Source organism: Micromys minutus (assembly GCF_963924665.1).
Source record: "Micromys minutus genome assembly, chromosome: 29".
NCBI lineage: Eukaryota > Metazoa > Chordata > Mammalia > Rodentia > Muridae > Micromys > Micromys minutus.
This window is the reverse complement of record NC_137964.1, coordinates 27,575,317-27,596,421: the sequence shown is the minus strand read 5'-3', so window position 1 is coordinate 27,596,421 and position 21,105 is coordinate 27,575,317. Positions and strand designations below refer to the sequence as shown.

The 21,105-nt window shown below is 54.8% G+C and overlaps 2 protein-coding genes across 3 annotated transcripts; one reads left to right on the top strand and one right to left on the bottom strand.

Moving 5' to 3' along the window:
• The first annotated feature begins 209 nt into the window (after window positions 1-209).
• Window positions 210-13,555, top strand: DDX54 (DEAD-box helicase 54). Of its 2 annotated transcripts, none has more exons than XM_080941360.1 (20): window positions 210-387; window positions 3,165-3,294; window positions 4,289-4,359; window positions 4,741-4,929; window positions 5,024-5,073; window positions 5,746-5,787; window positions 5,880-5,975; window positions 6,371-6,492; window positions 6,582-6,643; window positions 6,737-6,868; window positions 7,765-7,975; window positions 9,343-9,477; window positions 9,711-9,941; window positions 10,026-10,099; window positions 10,676-10,873; window positions 11,744-11,886; window positions 11,968-12,081; window positions 12,475-12,579; window positions 12,778-12,893; window positions 13,003-13,555. In XM_080941360.1, exons 1-20 carry the CDS (start codon window positions 217-219, stop codon window positions 13,233-13,235), a joined length of 2,625 nt encoding a protein of 874 aa, XP_080797486.1. In that variant the 5' UTR covers window positions 210-216; the 3' UTR covers window positions 13,236-13,555. The 2 variants fall into 2 exon arrangements, with proteins under 2 accessions (XP_080797486.1, XP_080797485.1); XM_080941359.1 differs by having other exon boundaries at window positions 9,708-9,941.
• A 119-nt stretch (window positions 13,556-13,674) lies between these two features.
• Window positions 13,675-20,370, bottom strand: CFAP73 (cilia and flagella associated protein 73; the record flags this gene model as incomplete). Its single annotated transcript, XM_080941332.1, has 7 exons — window positions 13,675-14,299; window positions 15,414-15,572; window positions 15,764-15,985; window positions 16,938-17,132; window positions 17,396-17,500; window positions 18,460-18,559; window positions 20,315-20,370. 7 exons carry the CDS (start codon window positions 20,368-20,370, stop codon window positions 14,222-14,224), a joined length of 915 nt encoding a protein of 304 aa, XP_080797458.1. The 3' UTR covers window positions 13,675-14,221.
• Between the last annotated feature and the right edge of the window lie 735 nt (window positions 20,371-21,105).

Here is a 21,105-nt window from a genome sequence, read left to right as displayed (position 1 = left end):
GGTCTAGGCTCCGCCTCCGTTCTGTTGATTCGTTCTTATGGCTTTGCTCATTGGTCAAGCCACGATGACGCTCCATCAACGAAGTTGGTTGGTCCCTCAGGCCGCGCCCTACGAATAAAGCCTAGATCTTGCGCAAGCGTCCCATAGGTTCCGCCCCCACGCAGCCTGTGCGTCCTGCAGGCCCCGCCCTCTTCCGGGTCCGAGTGCCCGGCCCGCATGGCTGCCGGCAGACGCGTGGGACCTGGCCCGAGGTCGCGTCCCGCCATGGCGCTGTGGAAGAAGAAGAGGCTGCGGAAACGCAGGACTGGGGCTTCCCAGGCCCGCGACAGCGATTCGGAGGACGGCGAGTTCGAGATCCAGGCGGAGGATGACGCCCGGGCGCGAAAGGTAACAGTTTGGGGTCCCTAGCAGGGCCCTCGGCCTGCGCCCTTCCGCCTGTCCGTCTCACTAATCGCGGGCTCCCATTGGGTCCCTTTGCGTCGGGGGCGGGGTCCAGTTTAAGCAGCCAATAGAAAGTGCAAGTGCGGAAGGTCCGCCTGAGTTTGGGGCGGTTTTAGGTGATAAAATTTCAGGAGAGGCCGGACCACTCTACTGAGAAGGCGTTTTTTAAAACTGAGCTAATATTTACGGGCTTTTGTCACGCTTCAGCTATGCAAAGCACAACTGAACTGACAGTGGGGAACAGCAGGATTGAAACTGGGGATGGTCTGGTTCCAAATGTATCCATCTGGGGAGGACAGGTCTGGGCACCAAGTGGGGCGTTCATGACCCTCAACGTCGTGTGCTAAGCAGGTATTATCTAGTTCTCAGTTTCTCCTTCCCAGCTCAGTCAACGAGCTGCACTCATTAGGTGGTCAGCAAATGTGCAGACTGCTAGAGGCAATGAGGACGCAAGTGCTCATTCGGCAAATACAAGAAGGCCGCTCACGTGGTTCAGACCAAGGGTTTTGCTGAGGCTCAGCCCGGCACCGGCTGTAGTAAGACATAAAGAAGTTGCTCAACTTTTTTTTTTTTTTTTAACAAGTCAAAACACAGCCTGTGGGCTCTGAATGTAGCTCAATGGGTAGAGCTGGCCTACCCTCCACCAAAATAAATAAATAAACACATACATATGAAAAAACAAAAAGTATCTTTGTGCAATGAAATGAAACCAGAATCCTGCATCGGGAGCAGAGTCTGTCGACAAACGTAGGATCAGTGGGGACAGCCTTTATCGTTCCTCCCTCCCCCACCTTCATTTTTGGCAGAATTTGAGACCAAACCCAGGGCACCTGTCTGTGCTAGGCATGCCTGTGCCTTTCAACTAATCTTGACCCCAAACAGAATGTTTAAGCTAGTAACAAAAATTCCAATGAGCAAAGCTTAACACTTGTTATTTGCCTTATATTAAAGTTCTTTTGTATTTCTTTACTTATTTTGATTGGAGACAGGGTCTCCCTGTGTAGTTAAGGGATCCTCCCGCCTTTGCCTCTCAAAAGCTGGAGCTCCTGGGGTAACTGCCATAGCCCATCATATTAAAGTGTCGGGCAGGGGCTTGTGTAGCCCTAAGTAGCCGTGGACTCATGAGGAGACAAGGATGAGTTGATCTCTCCATCCTCCTGCTTCCCTAGAGCTACATTCTTTTCAGAAGGTGGAGGCAAGAGGGTTGGGGGTTCAGAGGGCCAGCTGGACTGGGCATGGGAGACCCTGTCTGGAAAAGATCAAAAACAAAACAGATCGGGAAAGTCAGAGAGGTGGTCCAGGAGGTAGAAACACTTGCCTTTCAAACTCCATAGCCTGGTTTGATCCCCGGAACCTACTTTACAAGGCTGGAGGGAAAAGCAGATCGGGACCTAGTTCACCCAGGATCCGCCCGCCCTCTTGTGGTCTCCTTGGGTACTGCATGCGTCTGGTGCTCATAATCTATGCAGGCAAAACATTTAAAAAGCTGGACATGGTGGCATGCATCTGTAACCCCAACCTCCCTAGGGTGAGATGGAAAGTGGAGACAGGAGAATTGCTGAGAAGCTCACGGGCCAGCTATCATGGAGAAACAAGAGCAGAAACACGAGAGACCCTGCTTCACCAGAGTGGAGAGAGGGCTGACTCTTGAAAGTTGGCCACAGCCACCGCACACTTGGGTGTGCATGCACATGTGCAGTAATGATACATTTTAACAGGACAACATGGAAGCACAGACGGTAGCACTGTGTTTAGTGAGCATTTCTATTGAAGGAAATGGTCTGTGTCTCTGGTGTTGGGCATCGTAGCCACCAAACACCGCATCTTACATGTCTGTGTTTGGCTTGCACCACCAAATCCCCGGTATTTAGTTACAGAATCTGGGTTCATCTTTTATTTATAGCTGCGTGACAGTAGGCTTCGAGTCTCTTCTCCGACAGATGAGACAATGCAAGCATTTCAAGATGAAAGGGATAGAAATAGATGGGGTCTGACGGTCTGTGATTCCAGCTGCTTAGGGTCACAAGTTCGAGGCCAGCCTGGACAATGTTGAGAGACTTTGTCTCAAAAATAGAGAGTAAGAAGAGGGCCGGGGATGTAGTTCAGTGTTAAGAGTGTTGCCTCGTGTACAGGGCCCTGGGTTCCGTCCTTGGTACTGCCAGAACAACAGGAGCAGACGGTGGGGGAGGGAGGAAGTCCTAACCTCTGCCAGAAAGTGGGATAAGAATTTTTATAAGGAACAGAAAAGAGAAATAAATTGCTATTAAGGAATTAGAAATAGGAAATGAGATCCAAATATGGTAGTATAGGCCTTTGACAGTAGTACTCGAGAGACAGGGGCAGGTGGGTCTTGGAGTTTGAGGCCAGCCTGGGTGAGTTCCAGGACAGCTGGTTCCACAGGCACACCCCAAACTACTACTGTTCCTCACAACTACACACACATACACACAAATTGGCACACACCCCTAAGTCCTCAGCATTTGGCTCTCCTGGCCAAGTCTGGATCTTTACACACTCCACAGCCTGAGCTCAGTTTCTAGGGCTCTCAGGCTCAGGGAGGGGGCTGGCTGCTGGTAAGGGGCGGGGCCCAGCTGGCAAGCCCCAGAGCCTCTTTGCAGACGCAGTCTGCACCTTTGCCCCAGCCTGGTCCAAGGAGAGCTTTCAGACCTTCCACCCTGTGGTCAGAGCTGGAGCGAAACCATCTCTCCATTCCTCCCCGACAGCTGGGCCCTGGCAGAGCCTTGCCCTCATTTCCCACCTCAGAGTGTGTATCAGATGTGGAGCCGGACACCCGGGAGATGGTACGAGCCCAGAACAAGAAGAAGAAGAAGTCTGGAGGCTTCCAGTCCATGGGTGGGTAAACAGTCTGGGTCAGCCGGCCTGCACTGGGGGTGGAGGTGGTATTGTTATGCCCTCTCTCCTTAGCCGCCGGTGTCTACCTTAGGCCTGGCAGTGTGGACGGTGTCAAGTAGACTGAGGTAGTTCAGTCTTAAAGGCAGGCCTGGAAAGGCAGCCCTGCAGGCGCGGGAGGAGCTTCAGTGCTGGGTGAGAGCACAGCCTTGAAGAGATGGCCACAGGATGATGGAGTGCTGTCGGGACACTCGTGCGGGAAGTGCCGCACAGGTGTTCTGCTCTTGACACCGTAGTAGCCGCCAGGGCAAGGACTGAGGTCCCCGCTGAGTGACTTCTAATAGGAGCTGGGCCTGGCTACATAATAAAGCCCTGTCTCACAACAAAGCAAAAAATATCTATCTACACTATGCAAAGAGTTCTTACAGATCAACAAGCAAAGGACAGAAGCCCCGGGAGAACGGAGTAGAGACTGAGTGGTTGACTCACAGAAGTGAGGGAGGTGGCTGTTCAGATCAAGAGCACAGTGCTGGCTCTTGATAATGAGGGGATAACCAGAGACAGGGGCCATGGCAAAGATGAAGAAAGATTGACCAGACAACGGGTAAAACTGTTCACTGGTCTTTGGGCCTTCAGTGGGCTCCCAGCTCCTCCGTCCCGGTCTGTTTGGTCCCCAGGGGCCACTCTCCTACCCATACTGACCCCATTTTCCAACACCTGTCCCTACCACACTTGTCAGAGTGGCCCAAGCCTGTGATCCCAGCACCCGGGCAGAGGCAGAGACCACAAGTTCAAGGCCAGTGCGGGGTACATAGCAAGGCCTTATCTTAGACTGAGAAATTGACGGGAGTGTACTCCAGCAGAGGTCAGGCCGGGCGCCCCTGCCCCGGGTTAGTTCTGCTTTCTGGTTTTCCCTCTGGGTCAGCACACAGCAGAGTCCTCTGTCCTGGTGACTGCTGGGGCCCCCAGCCCCTGACCACTCCCATGTCTCTCCCAGGCTTGAGCTACCCTGTGTTCAAGGGGATCATGAAAAAGGGCTACAAGGTGCCAACGCCCATCCAGAGGAAGGTAAGACGATAGGGGGCAGCCATGAACAGCGGCCGCGTGACAGCCCTTCCTGGACCCAGCGGTCATCTTGCTTGCCGTCTTCCGTGGCTGAAGCTCCACACAGCTTAGCCATTTTACAGGGGAGGAGGTTGGGCTGTACCGAGGTTCCCTGCTCTTGTCATGCTGAGCCTTCCTAGGTAGCACACAGCACCCCATGATCGCCCAACACGCGCAGCTAGCTGTGTGGGAGACAAGGTGGAAACCCAACTTGGGAGGCAGAGTCTCCCTAGCACCGGGGCTGGGGACGCTTGTTCCTGGAGGTGTGCTGATTGGCCTGTGGCTCACCTGTGCCCAGCCATGCTGGGGCCAGAGCAGACAGTGCCTCCATCCTGTATTTGACAGACCATCCCTGTGATCTTGGATGGCAAGGATGTGGTGGCCATGGCCCGGACGGGCAGTGGCAAGACAGCCTGCTTCCTCCTCCCGATGTTTGAGCGGCTCAAGGTACGCAATGCACAGACGGGGGCTCGGGCCCTGATCCTCTCACCCACCCGGGAGCTGGCATTGCAGACCATGAAGTTCACTAAAGAGGTAAGGGTGACTGGGCCTGGTGGGGAGCCATGAGGAGGCTGAGGCAGGCAGCCCCTCACCTGCCTTTGATCCCTCTGTCCCTCTCTCTCCACAGCTAGGCAAGTTCACTGGCCTCAAGACTGCCTTGATCCTGGGTGGAGACAAGTAAGGACTCCCAGCTTCCCTGTGCAGGCACACCCCTGTGCCTCGAGGGTTCCCTTTGTGGGCCTGAGTTGCTAGTCAGTAACAGCAGCTTCTCTGTGTATCCAGACAAGCTGGCCAGGGGGTCGTGTGGTGAAAGCTGGGACCAGGACAGGGGCAGAGGGACCTGTCAGCTCACAGTGTTGGGTCAGGGAGTTTGGTGAGAGATGGGTTGGTGTAGGATATGTCATTCTCGGGGTGCTGAGGCTGCAGTTAGTCTGCCCCGATCCCCTGTTCTAGCCTCTACCAAGGGGTGTAGTCTGTGGTTGTCAGAAAGCCTAGCCTCCCCAAGCTACACGGAGCCAGGAATCCCCACTTCTACAGCTGCACCAGAGGTGATTCATGGGAAGCCAGGAGCAGATACTCAGCCAGAACAGAACTTAGGGTGAAGTGGTAATTCTAGGCTGAGTCACTAGGTGGCACTGTGGGTTGGCGGCACTTTGATGTGTCTGGAGCCAGAGAGGAAGCCATGTCTAAGGTTCTCCCTTGTTTCTCAGCAGGGGCAGGTTTAGGCGTTTTTCACTTCAGTACCTGTAGTGTGTTCCATGGCGAGGTGTGGGCGGGTGCTTGTCTGTGGGGGAGGGGAGGGACAGACTCAAGCTCTGTGCTCTCAGGCTGCCCTTGCTTTCCTCCTAGAATGGAAGACCAGTTTGCGGCCCTGCACGAGAACCCTGACATGTGAGTTTGTTGATGGAAGGTGATGCTCTGGGATCCCTTTCCAGAGAGTGGCCCTGAGCCCCGGGGTGACCTGGCCTGTGCATTCCTTCTAGAATCATTGCCACCCCTGGGCGGCTGGTGCATGTGGCTGTGGAGATGAACTTGAAGCTCCAGAGTGTGGAGTATGTGGTCTTCGATGAAGCGGACAGGTAAGGCCACGGATACACCCCGGAGCAGCTGACAAGGTTGTTCCGAGGGCCCAGGAAGCACATAGGAGAACAGGTTTTCCCTGGGGAGACCTGGATGTATGTGTGAGCTGTCCCTTCCTGGAACACCTGTGCTGGTTGTAAGTTTGTCTCCGTGCTGAAAGGAATGTGCATTCCGCGCTGGCTGTGAACAGTGGACAGTGCTCGCTGAGGATGCAGGGGTGGGGGGGGGTGAGCTCCTCCCGAACGGTAGAGAAACACACACACACACACACACACACACACACACACACACACGGAGATCAACAGTGCCACATGGCAGGGGTCCTGGAGTGAGGGTAGCCAGGCCCTCAAGCTCTTTAGAGTAGAAGCCTACCATCGACCCTCATTTCCTGCAGGCTCTTTGAGATGGGCTTTGCTGAGCAGCTCCAGGAGATCATAGGCCGCCTTCCTGGGGGCCACCAGACAGTGCTGTTCTCAGCCACTCTGCCCAAACTGCTGGTGGAATTTGCGAGGGCAGGTAAGCCAGTGGGGCATGGTGCTGGACTCAGGGTGGGGCCTGGGGTCTGCCCCTTGGTGACCTCTGCAATCTCCTCTTCACCCCAACAGGCCTCACAGAGCCTGTGCTCATCCGCCTGGATGTAGACACCAAGCTTAATGAGCAACTCAAGGTGAGGCAGTGTGGGGCCCCTTCCTCTGGCTAGTGGCCAGGCAGAGTCGGCCAGCCCATGGCCGGGAGCCCACATCTATCCCTCTCCTCGCAGACCTCCTTCCTCCTTGTGCGTGAGGACACCAAGGCTGCTGTGCTCCTCTACCTGCTGCATAATGTCGTTCGGCCCCAGGACCAAACTGTGGTGTTTGTGTCCACAAAGCACCATGCAGAGTACCTCACAGAGGTGAGCCAGGGCTCCAGGGGATGGAGAAACCCATGGGGTCTCAAACCTCCTTCGTTCAGCACCCAGAGTTGCACTTCCAAGGAAGGCCACCAGAGGGCGGCAACAGAGCACCCACGAGCCTGGGTGGGGCCTTTTCCATACACTGACATCAGAAGACACTGGTGAACTGTCAGTACCACTGGTGAGGGTGCATCTACTGTCAGCACACCCAAGTTGGCTTTGGCCTGTCTGGCTCTCTGTCCAGATAGATCACTGCAGCAACTCCCAGTGGACCTGGATCTTTTTGGGTGATGTGCCTGGCATCTAGGCATAATGCTAGCACGTTAGCGGGGTGGTGTGTGCCTTTGGCCTTCTCTGTACCCTCACACCAGTGTGACCCTCAGCTACACTCAAGTCTGGGGAGTCCAAGCAGCCTGGAAGGCTGGGGGAGGGGCCGCTCAGCAACCGTCTCACCCCAGTAGGCACACCTGGGCACTGTTGAGGACACGGGCGCCTGAGTCTCATTTACCCGACATGTTAACGGTGCTTCCTCCCCCGAGTGTCTGAGACTAAAATAGTAACATGGTGAGAGTGGTTGATGCTCTCATGGGCTTCCTGTGTTTTCAGGCTCGTTTCCCAATGGTGCATTAACCACTTGGTCCTGCGAGGCTCAGAGAGCCTGAGTCATTTGCCCATGGTCACACAGGACCCTTAAGCCAGCCTTCTGTATGCGCCCTTTGATGCTCCAGCAGCCTTACCGAGCTGGGAGGTAGTGCTTTTGTGCTGATGCAGGGAGCAGTCGGGCCGATTAGCAGTGCTGGGGTTCAGACCCACAGCGTATGGTGCCCTGGCCTAGGCCCAGCCTCCAGCCCTCGCTCCTGTACGCTTCCCCATCTCACCACCTTCGCTCTGAACAGTTGCTGACGGGCCAGGGTGTGAGCTGCGCCCACATCTACAGTGCCTTGGACCAGACGGCCCGCAAGATCAATTTGGCAAAGTTCACACACAACAAATGTTCCACCCTCATCGTGACTGACCTGGCCGCCCGGGGCCTGGACATCCCCCTGCTGGATAACGTCATCAACTATAGCTTCCCTGCCAAGGGCAAGCTTTTCCTACACCGAGTGGGTGAGGAGCCTGGCTGGGCTGGTGGGCTTAGGGAGGGGCACTGTACCATGCTAGCAGCTGGGATTTTGGGGAAACTGAGGCCTTAAGTAATGTTCATTAGGTGGATCCTGACTGGTAGCCCTCAGCTCCCAGAGTTTTCTTTCTCTATTGGGACCAGAACCCATGGTGTTGCTCTTGCTGGGCAGACTGCCACAGACCAAATTGTGTGCTGTGTTCATAAATGCAGCTAGGTTAGAATATGCACGGGAGAGAAACTGGGCACAGGGTGTCTTAGAGTTGTTGTGTGTGTGTGTGTGTGTGTGTGTGTGTGTGTGTGTGTGGTTGGAATTGTGCACATCTGCTGGGCAGAGGAGGGGAAGCTGTTGGGTGTCTGTCCTGATGAGGGTGTCTGTCCTGATGCTTCACTGTAAGGCCTGTCTCCTGCTGTGAGTCCCTGACCTTGCTGGTGGCTGCCTGCTGTCTCCAAGTCTCCATTGCTCTGGGGACAGCTGGCTTTCTGTCTGGGGAGTTTCCCGAGCTGCTGGTAGGGGAATTCCTCAGGTGCTGCGTGACAGACCATTCGCACCGAAACCTGCAAATGAAGGGAGACAAGGGAGAAAGCTGGGCGTGGCGGGGCATGTCTGCTCATAGCACTTAGGATGCGGAAGCAGGAGGATCAGGAGTTCAAGGCCAGCCAAGGCTACATAGACCCTGTCACAAACAATAAACCCAGTTGAAATGTACAATTCACTCCACATGGCGCTGGGGTCGTGTTGGGCTGTTTCCCACCAGCTGCTGCTGCTGAAGACTCTGTAGCATTTACAGATGTTTTCATTTACTGTGACGTCCTTCTTCATGGGTGGCACATCTTCAGCAAAGGGCCGAGTAGTGACTGCACTATACCAGTTTACCGTCTCTGTTGGAGCTAATTCAGTCTACAGGGTTAGCTGGGAAGTTCCTTTGAGAATGTGTAAATGAGCGGGCCTGGCTATGTGCCCATAAAACTTTATTGTGCAAGCAAGTGGTGGGCCAGATGGAATTCCCCCTCTCCTCAGCTCTGTAATCCCCTAGTGGCCATCGGCTTGTTGACCAGTCAGTCCTCTGTCCTGACACACCTTTTGGAAGTTCCGGCCTAAACCTTTTTTGTGAGAATTTGCAGTCTTAATTATTCCTTGGGGAAAAAAATCTTTCCAAAGTGGGAGTGTCCAGGACTTTGTTTCCTGGTCATGAGTGGTACTTGCCCTGCCTTTGACCGCTCTGTATCAACCTGTGCCCACCCCTGCCATCTACCCTGTGGGTGGGGACAGCAGTGCAGAGAAGGCCCTGGCCTAGCCCTAGCCTTCAGGGAGTTGGGCTCCCTTGTCTGAAACTGAACTTTTCCCCCACAGGCCGTGTGGCCCGAGCAGGCCGAAGTGGCACAGCTTATTCCCTGGTGGCCCCAGACGAGGTCCCCTACCTGCTTGACCTGCACCTGTTCCTGGGTCGCTCTGTCACCCTAGCCCGGCCTCATGAGGAGCCTTCAGGTGAGGCTGAACAGGGCTCAGGGGTTCATGAGCAGACGGGGGTGCGGTGGCTGTGGCGTCTGACCATATGTCCTGAGGTAGCCACAGGCATCTTGGGTGCTTTGGTTGCCAGAGTGGGGGTCTGGTTGAGCATACCCGTCTAAATGTCCTCCTTGTCTGTGCCTGTCCTGGGGTCCATAGGCCATGAGGGACAGAGTATAGGCTACCTCCTCAGTGTGCCCTGTTGCTAGCAGGTGCAGCTGGCAAGGATGGCGTGCTGGGTCGGGTGCCGCAGAGTATAGTGGATGACGAGGACAGCAGCCTGCAGGCCGCCCTGGAGGCCTCACTGGATCTTCAGGGCCTGCACCGTGTGGCCAACAACGCTCAGCAGCAGTACGTGCGCTCACGGCCAGCGCCCTCGCCTGAGTCCGTCAAGAGAGCCAAAGACCTGGACCTGGCCGAGCTGGGCTTGCACCCTCTCTTCAGTGAGATTGGGCAGGGTGGAGTAGGTGAGGGCGGACTGGCCCTTCAGAACCCAGCCCGGCCTTACACACTTCCTTCCCCTGCAGGCTCGTGCTTTGAGGAGGGAGAGCTCCAGCGCCTGAGGCTAGTGGACAGCATTAAGAACTATCGCACGCGCACAGTGAGTGGACCCAGGGCCACGCAGTGGGGGTTTCCTTGTGAGCTCCCAGCTTCTTGATGTGCCACGTGGGCTCTGTTGGCCATTCATAGGCCCCTCCCCTCTTGTTCTAGAGCATTCCCGTGGTCCACGGTGGGTTACCACTTTCTACCACCCAAAGATAGAGTGAATCTGAATCCCCTTAGGGGTGTGCTGTGTTTTCTGCCTTCCAGAGGCCTGAAGAGCCATCCATCCCCAGCCTTGATCCTCCCTACCTGTTCATTCCCCCTGAGTATCCTTGGGCAGGCATGGGCAACAGGGTTCAGGTACAGAGGCAAGGAGAGCCCAACCAGGTGGCCAGGTGGCCGTAACTACTAGTTCAAAGCCCAGTGCCCTCAGTGTGAGGTCCGGGTTCTGGCTTTTCCTAGCTGTGTGGCCTTGGGCAAGACACTCACTTCATCTGGACCTTCCTCTAATTGTTATTACTAATATCAAGGGTCCCTCTTCCCATAGTGAAGAATTGAGGAGTGCTCCCATACAGGTTGAAACTGGCTTAGGGTTAGGTGGGTAGTAGTCAATAAACATGATATCCTTTTGCAGACTATCTTTGAGATCAATGCCTCCAGCAAGGACCCAAGCAGCCAGATGATGCGTGCCAAGCGGCAGAGGGACCGAAAAGCTATTAGCAGCTTCCAGCGGGGGCGTCGGGAAAGGCAGGAAGGCCCAGCTGACCCAGTCCCCCAAAAGGAGCTGCCACAGAAGGAAGAAGAAGAGGAGGACATGGCTGAGACTGTGGAGGTGCGGGCTTCAGGGGCAGCTGATGCTGGGGAACACACAGCTAGGTCCCAGGACGGGGTGTAGAGATACGATAAAGACTGGAGGAAAGCCACAAGTTCAGGGCCAGCCTAAGCTACAGAGTGGTACTGTTTGGATAACCCAAGAGCTGCCTCTGCAGTTAGGCAGCTAAGAGCCTGTCTTCCACAGGGTGTCTGCCAGCATAAGCCTTTGATGCCAGCTTGTGGGCAGCAGAGGCGTCTGCATGTCTGTAAGTTCAAGGCCAGCCTGTAAACAACAAGTCTCTATACTAAGACCATGTCTCAGACTCAACAAAGGCCTTCTGCTCTCACGGGGGATTGGAGTTCAGTTCCCAGCATCACATTGCATACACACAACTGCCTGTATCCAGTTCCAGAGGATCCAGCACCCCTCCAGCCCCCACACCCCACACACAGACACACACAAATTAAAATCTTAAGAACAAAAAGGCAGAGCCCCTTTCCCAGATGTTGTGGCCTGGGCTGTGGCTCAGTGGTTAAGCCTCAGCCTGAGGTCCTGTTGGAGAGATGGCCAGCAGGTGGGACTGGAGGATGGCATTCCACTCACATGGCAGAGGCCCCTTCTCCCCCTCCACTCCATCTCTCCTGAAGGCCCAGTCACAAAACCCTGGGTGCAAGTGTGGCCAAGGCTGGGACTGAAGGGAGCATTGCCAGCATCAGCCCTAACCCTGTAGCTCACGATACTCTCCAGGGAAGGGGTCAGGGTGCTCAGGTGAGGACACAGCGAGATGTCTTCTGGCAGAGGAAAAGGGAAGTCCTGGCCCCTTGGTTCTAGTGGGACTCTTAAAGGCCACTAGAATGTCAACAGTGACACTGGGTCTCTGCCTGCCAGGGTGTCTTCACAGAGGTTGTGGGCCAGAAACGGCCAAGGCCAGGACCCAACCAAGGAGCCAAGAGGCGGAGGAAGGAGGCCCATCAGCGAGACCAGGAGTTTTATGTCCCCTACCGGCCCAAGGATTTCGACAGTGAGCGGGGGTGAGTGTGTGCCTAGGGCCGAGTGTGGGGTGAGCAGAGGGTCTGGGCCCCATTAATCAAATCTCCCACTTGAACTTGCAGGCTGAGTGTCAGTGGGGCTGGAGGGGCCTTTGAGCAGCAGGTGGCTGGTGCTGTCCTTGACCTAATGGGGGATGAAGCACAGAACATGAGCCGGGGTCGGCAGCAGCTCAAATGGTGAGTGATTAGTCCCTGTGCCTTCAGGCATGGCCTTCAGTTTCCCCTTTTGACTGCTCAGAGCAAGGTGGCGACTCCTCCCCGCCCCTTACCCTCAGAGTTTGGTAGCTGTTTCCTGGCAGGCCTCTTACCTGCTGTGCCCACGAGGACTCTGGTGCAGCTCCCCAACACACACAGAGCTTGAATGTGGGGATTAAGGACCAAGTCTCCAACCCCACGCTCCTTTTGAGACTTGGGCTGTCCAGGGAAGGGGAAGAGGTGGTTGAGGAATTGTGAGTGTCTGGTGCAGACCAGGTGTGGCTGGCTGTTTTCCTTTAATCCTCTGTTGACTACAGTTGACAGGTAAGTGATGGAACGGGTTCCTCAAAGTAGAACCTCCCATTTCCCTCTTAGGGACCGGAAGAAGAAGCGGTTTGTGGGGCAGTCAGGCCAAGAGGACAAGAAAAAAATCAAGACAGAGAGCGGCCGATATATCAGCAGCTCCTACAAGCGCGATCTGTATCCTGAGGGGCAGGGCTACCTGTTACTGCTCCTATAGGAGGGGCTGTGTCTGGGGCGGGGCCGGGTATCCAGCTGCTGCGCCTATAGGAGGGGCTACACCTGCGGTGGGGCCAAGTGGCTTCCTTAGCATCCCCTTAATACGGAGCCTTCCCTCAACTGGGGAGCTGCTTGTTAATTCCTTAACGAGGCTCTCAGCTACCAGAAGTGGAAGCAGAAGCAGAAAATTGATGACCGGGACTCCGAGGAAGAAGGACCATCCAACCAGCTAGGCCCTGGACCCCGCAGAGGTGGAAAGCGAGGGCGTAGTCAAGGTGGGCATGGCAGGTGGTATGGTGTGAATAGGGAGAAAGCCAGGCGCGGCGAGTTGCAGGGATGAACATGGGTTGAAGGCTGAGCTCCCCGATATCCCTTTGATGACAGGTGCGTCCCAGCCCCGAGCGTCCAGTGCTCCCACAGGCCGCATGCGCTCAGAACTCAAGACCAAGGAACAGATCCTCAAGCAGCGCCGTCAAGCCCAGAAGCAGCGCTTCCTGCAGCGAGGGGGCCTGAAGCAGCTTTCAGCACGCAACCGCCGCCGAGCCCAGGAGCTGCGCCAGAGCGCCTTTGGCCGGGGAGCTCCCTCCAGGAAGGGCAAGATGAGGAAAAGGATGTAAGGAGCTTCTTAGCAGCTCAGGTGTGGGCATCAGGGACATGTTTCCATGCGCTGTTGGCAGAGCCTTCCACAGGAGCCAGTGTCTATGAGGAGCAGTGCCGTATGGCCACAGAAAGCAACAGCTGCTTTCGATGGGGACACTGGGTGAACTCTTAAAGGATACAGAGGAGTCCAGCTATGCAAAGCAGGCAGACCGAGTCCTGAGCCTGCAAGTCAGCTGCTTCTGTTTCCGTGCATCCAGGGTTCAGAGGTCAGGGCCATGTGGATGCCTCTGAACTATTACTGAGTTTTAATGTAATAAACTCTGCTGCCTCTAGTAGACCAGGAGGGTAGCTTACTTAGGATGTTGGAAGGTGTCCCTGTTGTGGAGGCTGAAAGCAGGTGGCTGTGCCTGCGTGCCCCTCCTGGCTGCTGAACTGAGGGAAATGAGACTGGATCCAGTCGCCCCTGGCAGCTCAGGGCAGAGGAAGGCTATGTGGGTGGCATTGCCCTTCTGCACGTGGAAGAACCAGCCTGCACCATCCTCCGGTGCTCCATTTCTGCTGGTGGCTTTCCCCACCTCTTGCTTGAGATTTGGAGGGCAGGTGTCAAGTATCCTCCAGCCGCTGGACCCCAGTGCAGGCAAAAGGGCAGATGAAGGCTGTTCAACCAACACCCCTCTGCTGCTCAGGCCCACTGCACACACCAAGCGGCCATCTTGGTGTGTACCAGCCCTGCCTGAGCTTGTCCAATGCCCCCAGGCAGCTGGGAGAGGCCTGTCCCCATCCTGTGAGGTTGAGAAAGTGATCAGCACAGCTGTCCACCCCATTGTCTACTTAAATGAGTTCATACTGAGTGTCCTGTGGAAGGTTCACAGTGGTGTGAGCTGTCACCGCTCCATCTTGCCCAGGAGAAAGGATATTCAGAGAGCAGTTGTGTTGAGCCTGCACACTATGAAGTGTGGGACTTGGTCCTTCAGGTCCCCTTCACTGTCTGCCTGGGGCCGGACTAGGAGGCAGTAGCTGTGGGCTTAGCCTGGGCAGAGTTGGCCAGTGTGGCAGAGGCGTTCATGATAAACAGCTTCACCTGGAGGCAGGGATAACATGGCCAGATTACACCCTCTCCCCAACCCCACAAAGGGAGCTCCAGGGCAGGGGCAGGCCTGGAAACCCCACTGGAGAGGCACTGATAGCCTCTTGAAAGTATCCTTTGTTTTATCTATTGGTAAAGTACAACTCAAACTTGGCCTCTAACTCCTTGGCAATCCTCCTGCCTCAGTTTTCCAAGTGTTGAAAATGATTGTGTATAACACAGATTTTGTTTTGTTGTTTTTGTGTTTGGAGACAGGGTGTCTATAGGGTCCTGGCTGTCCCGGCAGTCACTCTGTGAACCAGGCTGGCCTCAGACTCAAGAGTTCTGCCTGGTTCTGCCTCCAGAGTGCTGGGGTTAAAGGCGTATGCTGCCTCGCCACTTTCCTGCTGGCTCCCGGCCAGCCTGGGGTCATGTTTCCCTTGGATCGGGCTCGTTTGTTGGCTTATAACCTCATCGACGTAGCATCTTTCATTTTGTGCTAATTGCACACGTCCAGGGAACTTAACGGACACATGGGCCCTCTGCCGTGAGCTGGAGGCCAGTGCATACCCGGCAGCCCGTGGGAGCCTCTGTCTCACCTGAGTAAATACTGAGGCCACAACACAAAGGAAAAAGTGGGACAGCCATCCCCTACCATAACATTGACAGTGATTCTTGGCCTTGAGAGGAACAGGAGCCCCAGCCCCCTCCTGAGTTCCTCACAGGAGCAGAGGGCTCCAGCAGAGGGACTGACTCAGCTGGTCAGACACGCCTGTAATTCCCAGCACCCAGGAGGAGGAGGAATTCAGGAGCATCAGCTTCATAAGGAGTCTGGGGTAAGCCTGGGCTACCTGAGACCCTCCCAAAGACTGCCTGGTTCACATGACCCTGAGACCCTCCTGGATTTGGCATGTGCTGAAGGACCAGGGCAACTCATGATCAAATTATGGCCTCCGTGAATCGAGCCAACGCTGCATGGGACGCACTGATCCATTTGCAGTCCTGGTGGATACAGTCCTGGCTGCACAGTAGGGCTCTACCTGTAAAGGGCTTCCTTAGCCTCTAGGTGTCCCAACAGTGGGCTTTCCCAGAAAGGGTGTTGAGCAGTGAGTGATGCAGAGCCTCTCACCTCCTCCAGCTGCCCCTCCACGTCCTCCACTTCCCGGGCTTGCCTCCGACCCTGTTTCAGGCGAACAAGCTGGTACAGGTTGAGCACGGCCATCCTAGCTCGTCCCAGGAGCAGCGTCTTTTCCGACGCCGTGTTCTGAATTTCAGTCAACCTGGATTCCTGTGGACCATAACACCCAGACCACCACTGAATGGGGACCTGGCCCCACAGGGTCCGGAGGCCCACTATCTGCCTAACAGGCGCACCCTGGTGTTCTGCAAAATGGTGACAAGCACCCTCTGGTGCCCAGTGGCGAAGTAGTGCCTCAGACCCCTGGCTAGCACAGCGGGTGGGTCCCCGGGGAGGCGCACCCACTGCTGTGTGAGCTCTCTCGCGGCCTCCAACTGCTCGCGCAGTTCCGTACGTTGCTGGCTCAGACGTAGCAGCTCTTTCTGCCTCGCTTCCTGCAGACTAAGCAGCCGCGCGCGGGTCGCCTCCATCTCCGCCTGTTGATTGAGCTCCACCTGCTTCAGGGCTGCCTGTGTGTCAATCAGGCTCTCAAAGCGCGCCACCAGGTCGGAAACTTCCTGAAACTGAGGAGGAGGGCGGGGGGGGGGGGGGGACTCACGTGGCCTGCAATCTTCCTCCCCTGCCTACCTGGCTTGCCAACACACCCTGGGAGCGTCCTCAGTCCAGGTGTGCCATGCGACAACTCAGGCTCTGAGATGAATAGGGATTTGAGCCCTGTTCACGCCCTTCCCTGCCCCCATGATGAAGCCTAGCTAACTGAGCTGGCTAGGTGCCACCACTTGTCCTCGACACCTCCTCGTTGTTGATTGGGAGAACTTTGTAGGTGATGCCTGGAATGTCAGCACTTGGGAGGCTGAGGCAGGAGGGTTACCTGGAGCTCTACTATTGAGTACCTGGTTAGCTTGGGCTACAGAATGGGACTTTGTCTCAGTGCCCTCCCCCATCCCCCAATGGAGCTGAGCGTGGTGGCAGAACAAGCCTAAAGTAGTGAGAGTTGAAGGTAGGGGCATGGTGGCACACACGCCTTCAATCCCAGCACCCAGAAAGCAGAAGCAGGTGAATATCCGAGTTCAAGGCCAGCCAGGGCTACACAGAGAAAAACTGTTTTGGGAACCGTTTCTCTATGTAGGGAGTCCAAGACCAGCCTGGGCTATATTCTCATGTCTCAAAAATAAATAAATCAACCAAACCTGTCTTCCACAAATAATAAATTTTATACTATTGTTTGTCTGTCCTCATGCTCTCTCTCTCTCTCTCTCTCTTTCTCTCTCTCTCTCTCTCTCTCTCTCTTTCTCTCTCTCTCATGCACACACATGCACACCTGCTTAACTTCGTGATCTTGAGTGTGAATGAACTTTCTAGAAAACAAAGCAGGTCCCTCGTATTCAGTGAGCCCCTCTCAGTGACTGCTGTCTCTTGTATACAGTCAGAGTTGGACGAGTGCCCTCCCCCCCCACCCCCACCCCCACCCCCACCCCCCAACAAATCGCTTCCCAGGCCCTCAGCACCGCTCACCTCGGGCATTTGCTCACGGGCGCGCTCCAGCACGCGCGCGCCTGGCTCCAGGCGCCGCACTCTCCACTGCAGCCGCGCGCGTTGCAGCCCCAGCTCCTTCAGCTGCGTACGCAGCCGCAGCGCCTCTGCCTCCAGGTTGTGCATTCCGTGCCGCTGCTCCATGGCTTTCCGCGCCGCACGCCGGGCCTCAGCTTCCTGGGAAGGAGGGTGGCGATCGGGAAAAGCCTCCGAACTCTGGGGCTTGGGGTGCTCTTCCGCCTCCACCAGACCACAACATTTGCACTCTAAGCCACCCGAGCTGGGATTCCTGGTCCTTGCGTCTCTCCTCATACTTCTGACAACCTGATCTGCACACACACCCCGCCCCATGTCATTATCCATGTGGCTTTCCTAGTTGAGGCTACTTTAGAGTGGCAAACAGGAGGCCCTGCAACCTCCGGCCCTCAGCCTCCACTGACCTTGAGGAGTTTGTCAAAGTAGAAGACAGACCCCTTTAGCGCCTGGTCTTTCTTCTCCAGCTCTATCCAACGCTGGTTCACGGACTTCATCGTGCTGTGGAATTCCTTGGAGCAGGCAGGATGCAGTTAGAGGTGTGTGTCTGCTCACCCAATACCCCAGCTGCAGCTGCTCCCTTGCTTACACACAACACTTTCCTCCCCATCCCTCTTGCTAGTGTACCCATCTGTTCTCCCAACCTCTTTTCCTCTAGACACTCCATGTTCCAGTTACCTGACGCCTGAACTTTTAAAAAAGATTTATTTGTTTATTTTTATGTATATAAGTACATTGTAACTGTCTTCAGACACACCAGACAAGGGCATCAGATCCCATTACAGATGGTTGTGAGCCACTGTGTGGTTGCTGGGATTTGAACTCAGAACCTCTGGAAGAGCAGTTAGTGCTCTTAACCACTGAGCCATCACTCCAGCCTCCCTGAGTTTTTTTTTTTTTTTTTTTTTTTTTTTTTTTTTTTTTTTAACGTATTTTTATATTTTAAATTGTGTGTATTTAGGGAAGGGTTGTGTGCATGTGAGTGTAGTGTCCTTAGAGGCCAGAAGGGGGCGCTGGATCCCCTGGAGCTGAAGTTGCAGGCTGTTGGGAGCCACCTGATACAGGTGCAGGAACTCTGGAAAAGCCAGTGCTGTTAACTTCTGAGCTGTCTCTCCAGCCAGAAGACTCTCTGAGCTTTGTCCCCTAGAGGAACCCTTGCCTGTCTGTTCCATCGGTGAGTCGTGGTCCCCCCAGAGTCCAACAGCCCGGTGCCTTCCAGCACAGCCACCTCCACCCTGACACCCATTCCCCTCCAGACTGAAACCCTGGGGGTCAATGGCCAGTAGGTGCTCAATGCACACACACACACACACACACACACACACACACACACACACACGTTTGTACCAAGTGTTCTCACATTCTCTTCCTTGGACAGGTAAGGCTATCAGAGTTTAGATGTGTAACCCGCATTGGCCATCACCGGTGTGTGTGTGTGAGAAACCCTCAAATTTTAGCAGCTCAGACTCACCTTCTTCTGGGCCTGCAGACCCCGATCTGCAGCTGCTAGCTCCTGCTTCTTCAATATGAGCTGTAAAGCTGAACTGTTCTCATTCTGCTCCAGCTGCTTCCTGTGGGGACCCAAAGGGAAGGGGTTAATGAGAGGAGGGGGCAGACTCCCGGGGGGGTGCCTGAGATCCCCTCCCCACTACCTACAGCGTTAGTTTGCTTTTGTTTGAAGAGGTCTCACATAGGCCAGGCTAGCCTTGAACTCTTTTTTTTTTTTGTTTGTTTGTTTTTAATAGTTATTTACTTTATGTATATGAGTGCACTGTAGCTGTCTTCAGACACACCAGAAGAGGGCATCAGATCTCATTACAGATGGTTGTGAGCCATCATATGGTTGCTGGGATTTGAACCCAGGATCTCTGGAAGAGCAGTCAGTGCTCTCAACCACTGAGCCATCTCTCCAGCCCCCCTTGAACTCTTGATGCTCAAGACTCTACCTCTTGAGTGTTAGAATGACAGGCACAGGGCCGGCACTCTGGATTTTTAATTGGTCCACTAAGTTTACTGAGCACTTGCTCTGTCTAGGCAATGTCCTTGTCACAGAGGGTGCAACTGTCGAGAAGACAGACAGAAGCCCATGATCCTGAGAGCTGTACTCCCCTGAGGACCACAGGCAGCTGAAAGAGACGGTAATAGCAAGCTCTGCCTGGACACAGTATACTCTGGGATATAAAAGTTAGTAGATCAGAGGCAATTTTCAACATGGAGTCAGGAAGTCTCTCTGATGGAAAGGCACCATTGTACTGACAACTTTAGGGAACAGAGTCCAGGTCAACGGAATGGCCAAGAAACATCCAGTCTCCCAGTGAAGCACCCGGATACGTTGAGTCTTAGAAGAGAAAGGAGACAGTAGACTGAAACTAAAATCAGAGCTCTCCAAGGTCAGACGGTGGCAGGCTACAGGGAAAGAAAACAATGGCCATGACCCTGGCTCAAGATGAGAACCATGGGAAAGTTTTAAGTGGAGGAGAAGACCCTTTGTAGGTGCTGTGAGGAGCTGGGAACCCTGAGTACTCAGTGGTGGTGGCGTTTAGGGTGCTCCAAAGAGCATGCTGTTCTGATCTGGGGAGGCATGATGGGGAAGTGAGGATGGACCTGTTCTGGGTACCGCTTGACAGCAGAGCTGATGGAGCAGGGTAGGGTGAGAGCGGGGTGAAGGTGATCTCACTCTGTAGCATTGGCCAAGGTGGGATGGTTCAGACAGGTTCGTGCTCTGACAACAAAGTGAAAGCATCTCTGTGGGGAGTGGTCCAAGAGAGGCTGTCTGTGGGAGCCTGGCTCTCTCCGGGTCGGGGGCTGGGGGTGGGGATGGGAGGAAGTCAGAGTCTGACATCTCATTCAACAATCCAGCTCTGTATCAGAAGGATCTACCCTTCCCCCTCCCCCAACTTGACAAATACAGGTCCAACTCCCTCCAGTCATTGCATTACAGAGTTGACATCCTTAAAATTGCAGCTTCTCCGCTGGACAGCAGCTCACAGGAAAATTCCTTTCCGCCTCGGTTCAAGGATTTCATCTCTGTGAGATATTGGTGACCAAGGGCTGAGGGCAGGAGCATGCTAACCATCTCAGAAGCTTAGAGCCCCGGGCTGCCGGCCAACTCAGCTCTAACTTGCTCACCGAGACCTTGGAGGGGAGACCTATCTGAATTACAGATTCTCTTAGGGCTTTTGCACCCCACCCCAAAACTGCCCAATGCAATGAGGCTGCAGTAACCCTAGAAGGGATGAGCTCTCTCTCTCTCTCTCTCTCTCTCTCTCTCTTTCTCTGCCTGTTCCTTCCATCTTCCCCATTCAGCCTCTCTTGAACCCACTTACAGCAGCAGTTTCTCTCCGAAGGCCAGCCGGAAATATTCCTCCCAGGCCACTGCCATTTTCTCCCAGGTGTCTCCAGCCACCTTAGCACAGGCTGAGGGACTGCCCTGTCTGGAAATCCCAGAAGCCCAAGGCTGACCAAGTCTCAGTTGCCTGGGCAGCCAACAGTACACATTCTGTTGCCAGGCAGCAGCCTAGGACACACCCCTGGTGGGGACAGACAGCAGCCAGGAAGGGAGGCCGTCCTCTAATCTAAATTTGGAGGCAGTGGACAGGATGTGGGTCATGGGTCAATATTTCCTTTTATGGGGGTGGGGGCTGTGTCTAGCCAAGCCTCTTCTCAGCAGGAAAGAGTTTGGCATCACCATGTCACAGACTGCTCCTTCATCCACACCAGAGAATAATAGGTGGGCTGGGGTTCGGGGCTATAGCTCTCATCTGCAGTATGAAGGCCCTGGGTTTCATCTCTAGTATTGCACCTCCCCCCACGAGTAATTATTAAGTGCCCACTGTTTGCCCAGCTCTATGTACTGTCAGCCATTCTGGGCAGAACTGCTGAGGAGGGTCCATAGAGCTCCTTGCCCTTGCTGGTGATGGGGCTATCCTGATCATGTCTCATGGAACCTCAGGCTGGTCTGGAAAACATGCTGCTCTGAAGAAGCGCCCTTGGAAGGGCAGGTGATTTGCACTTGACGGGTGAGGGAGGGAGAGGCTGTCCCCATCTGAGTAATTACTGTGGGTCAGACAGGATGCCCTCCATTGTACAGTACTGCCATTTTAATCCAGGGCACTGG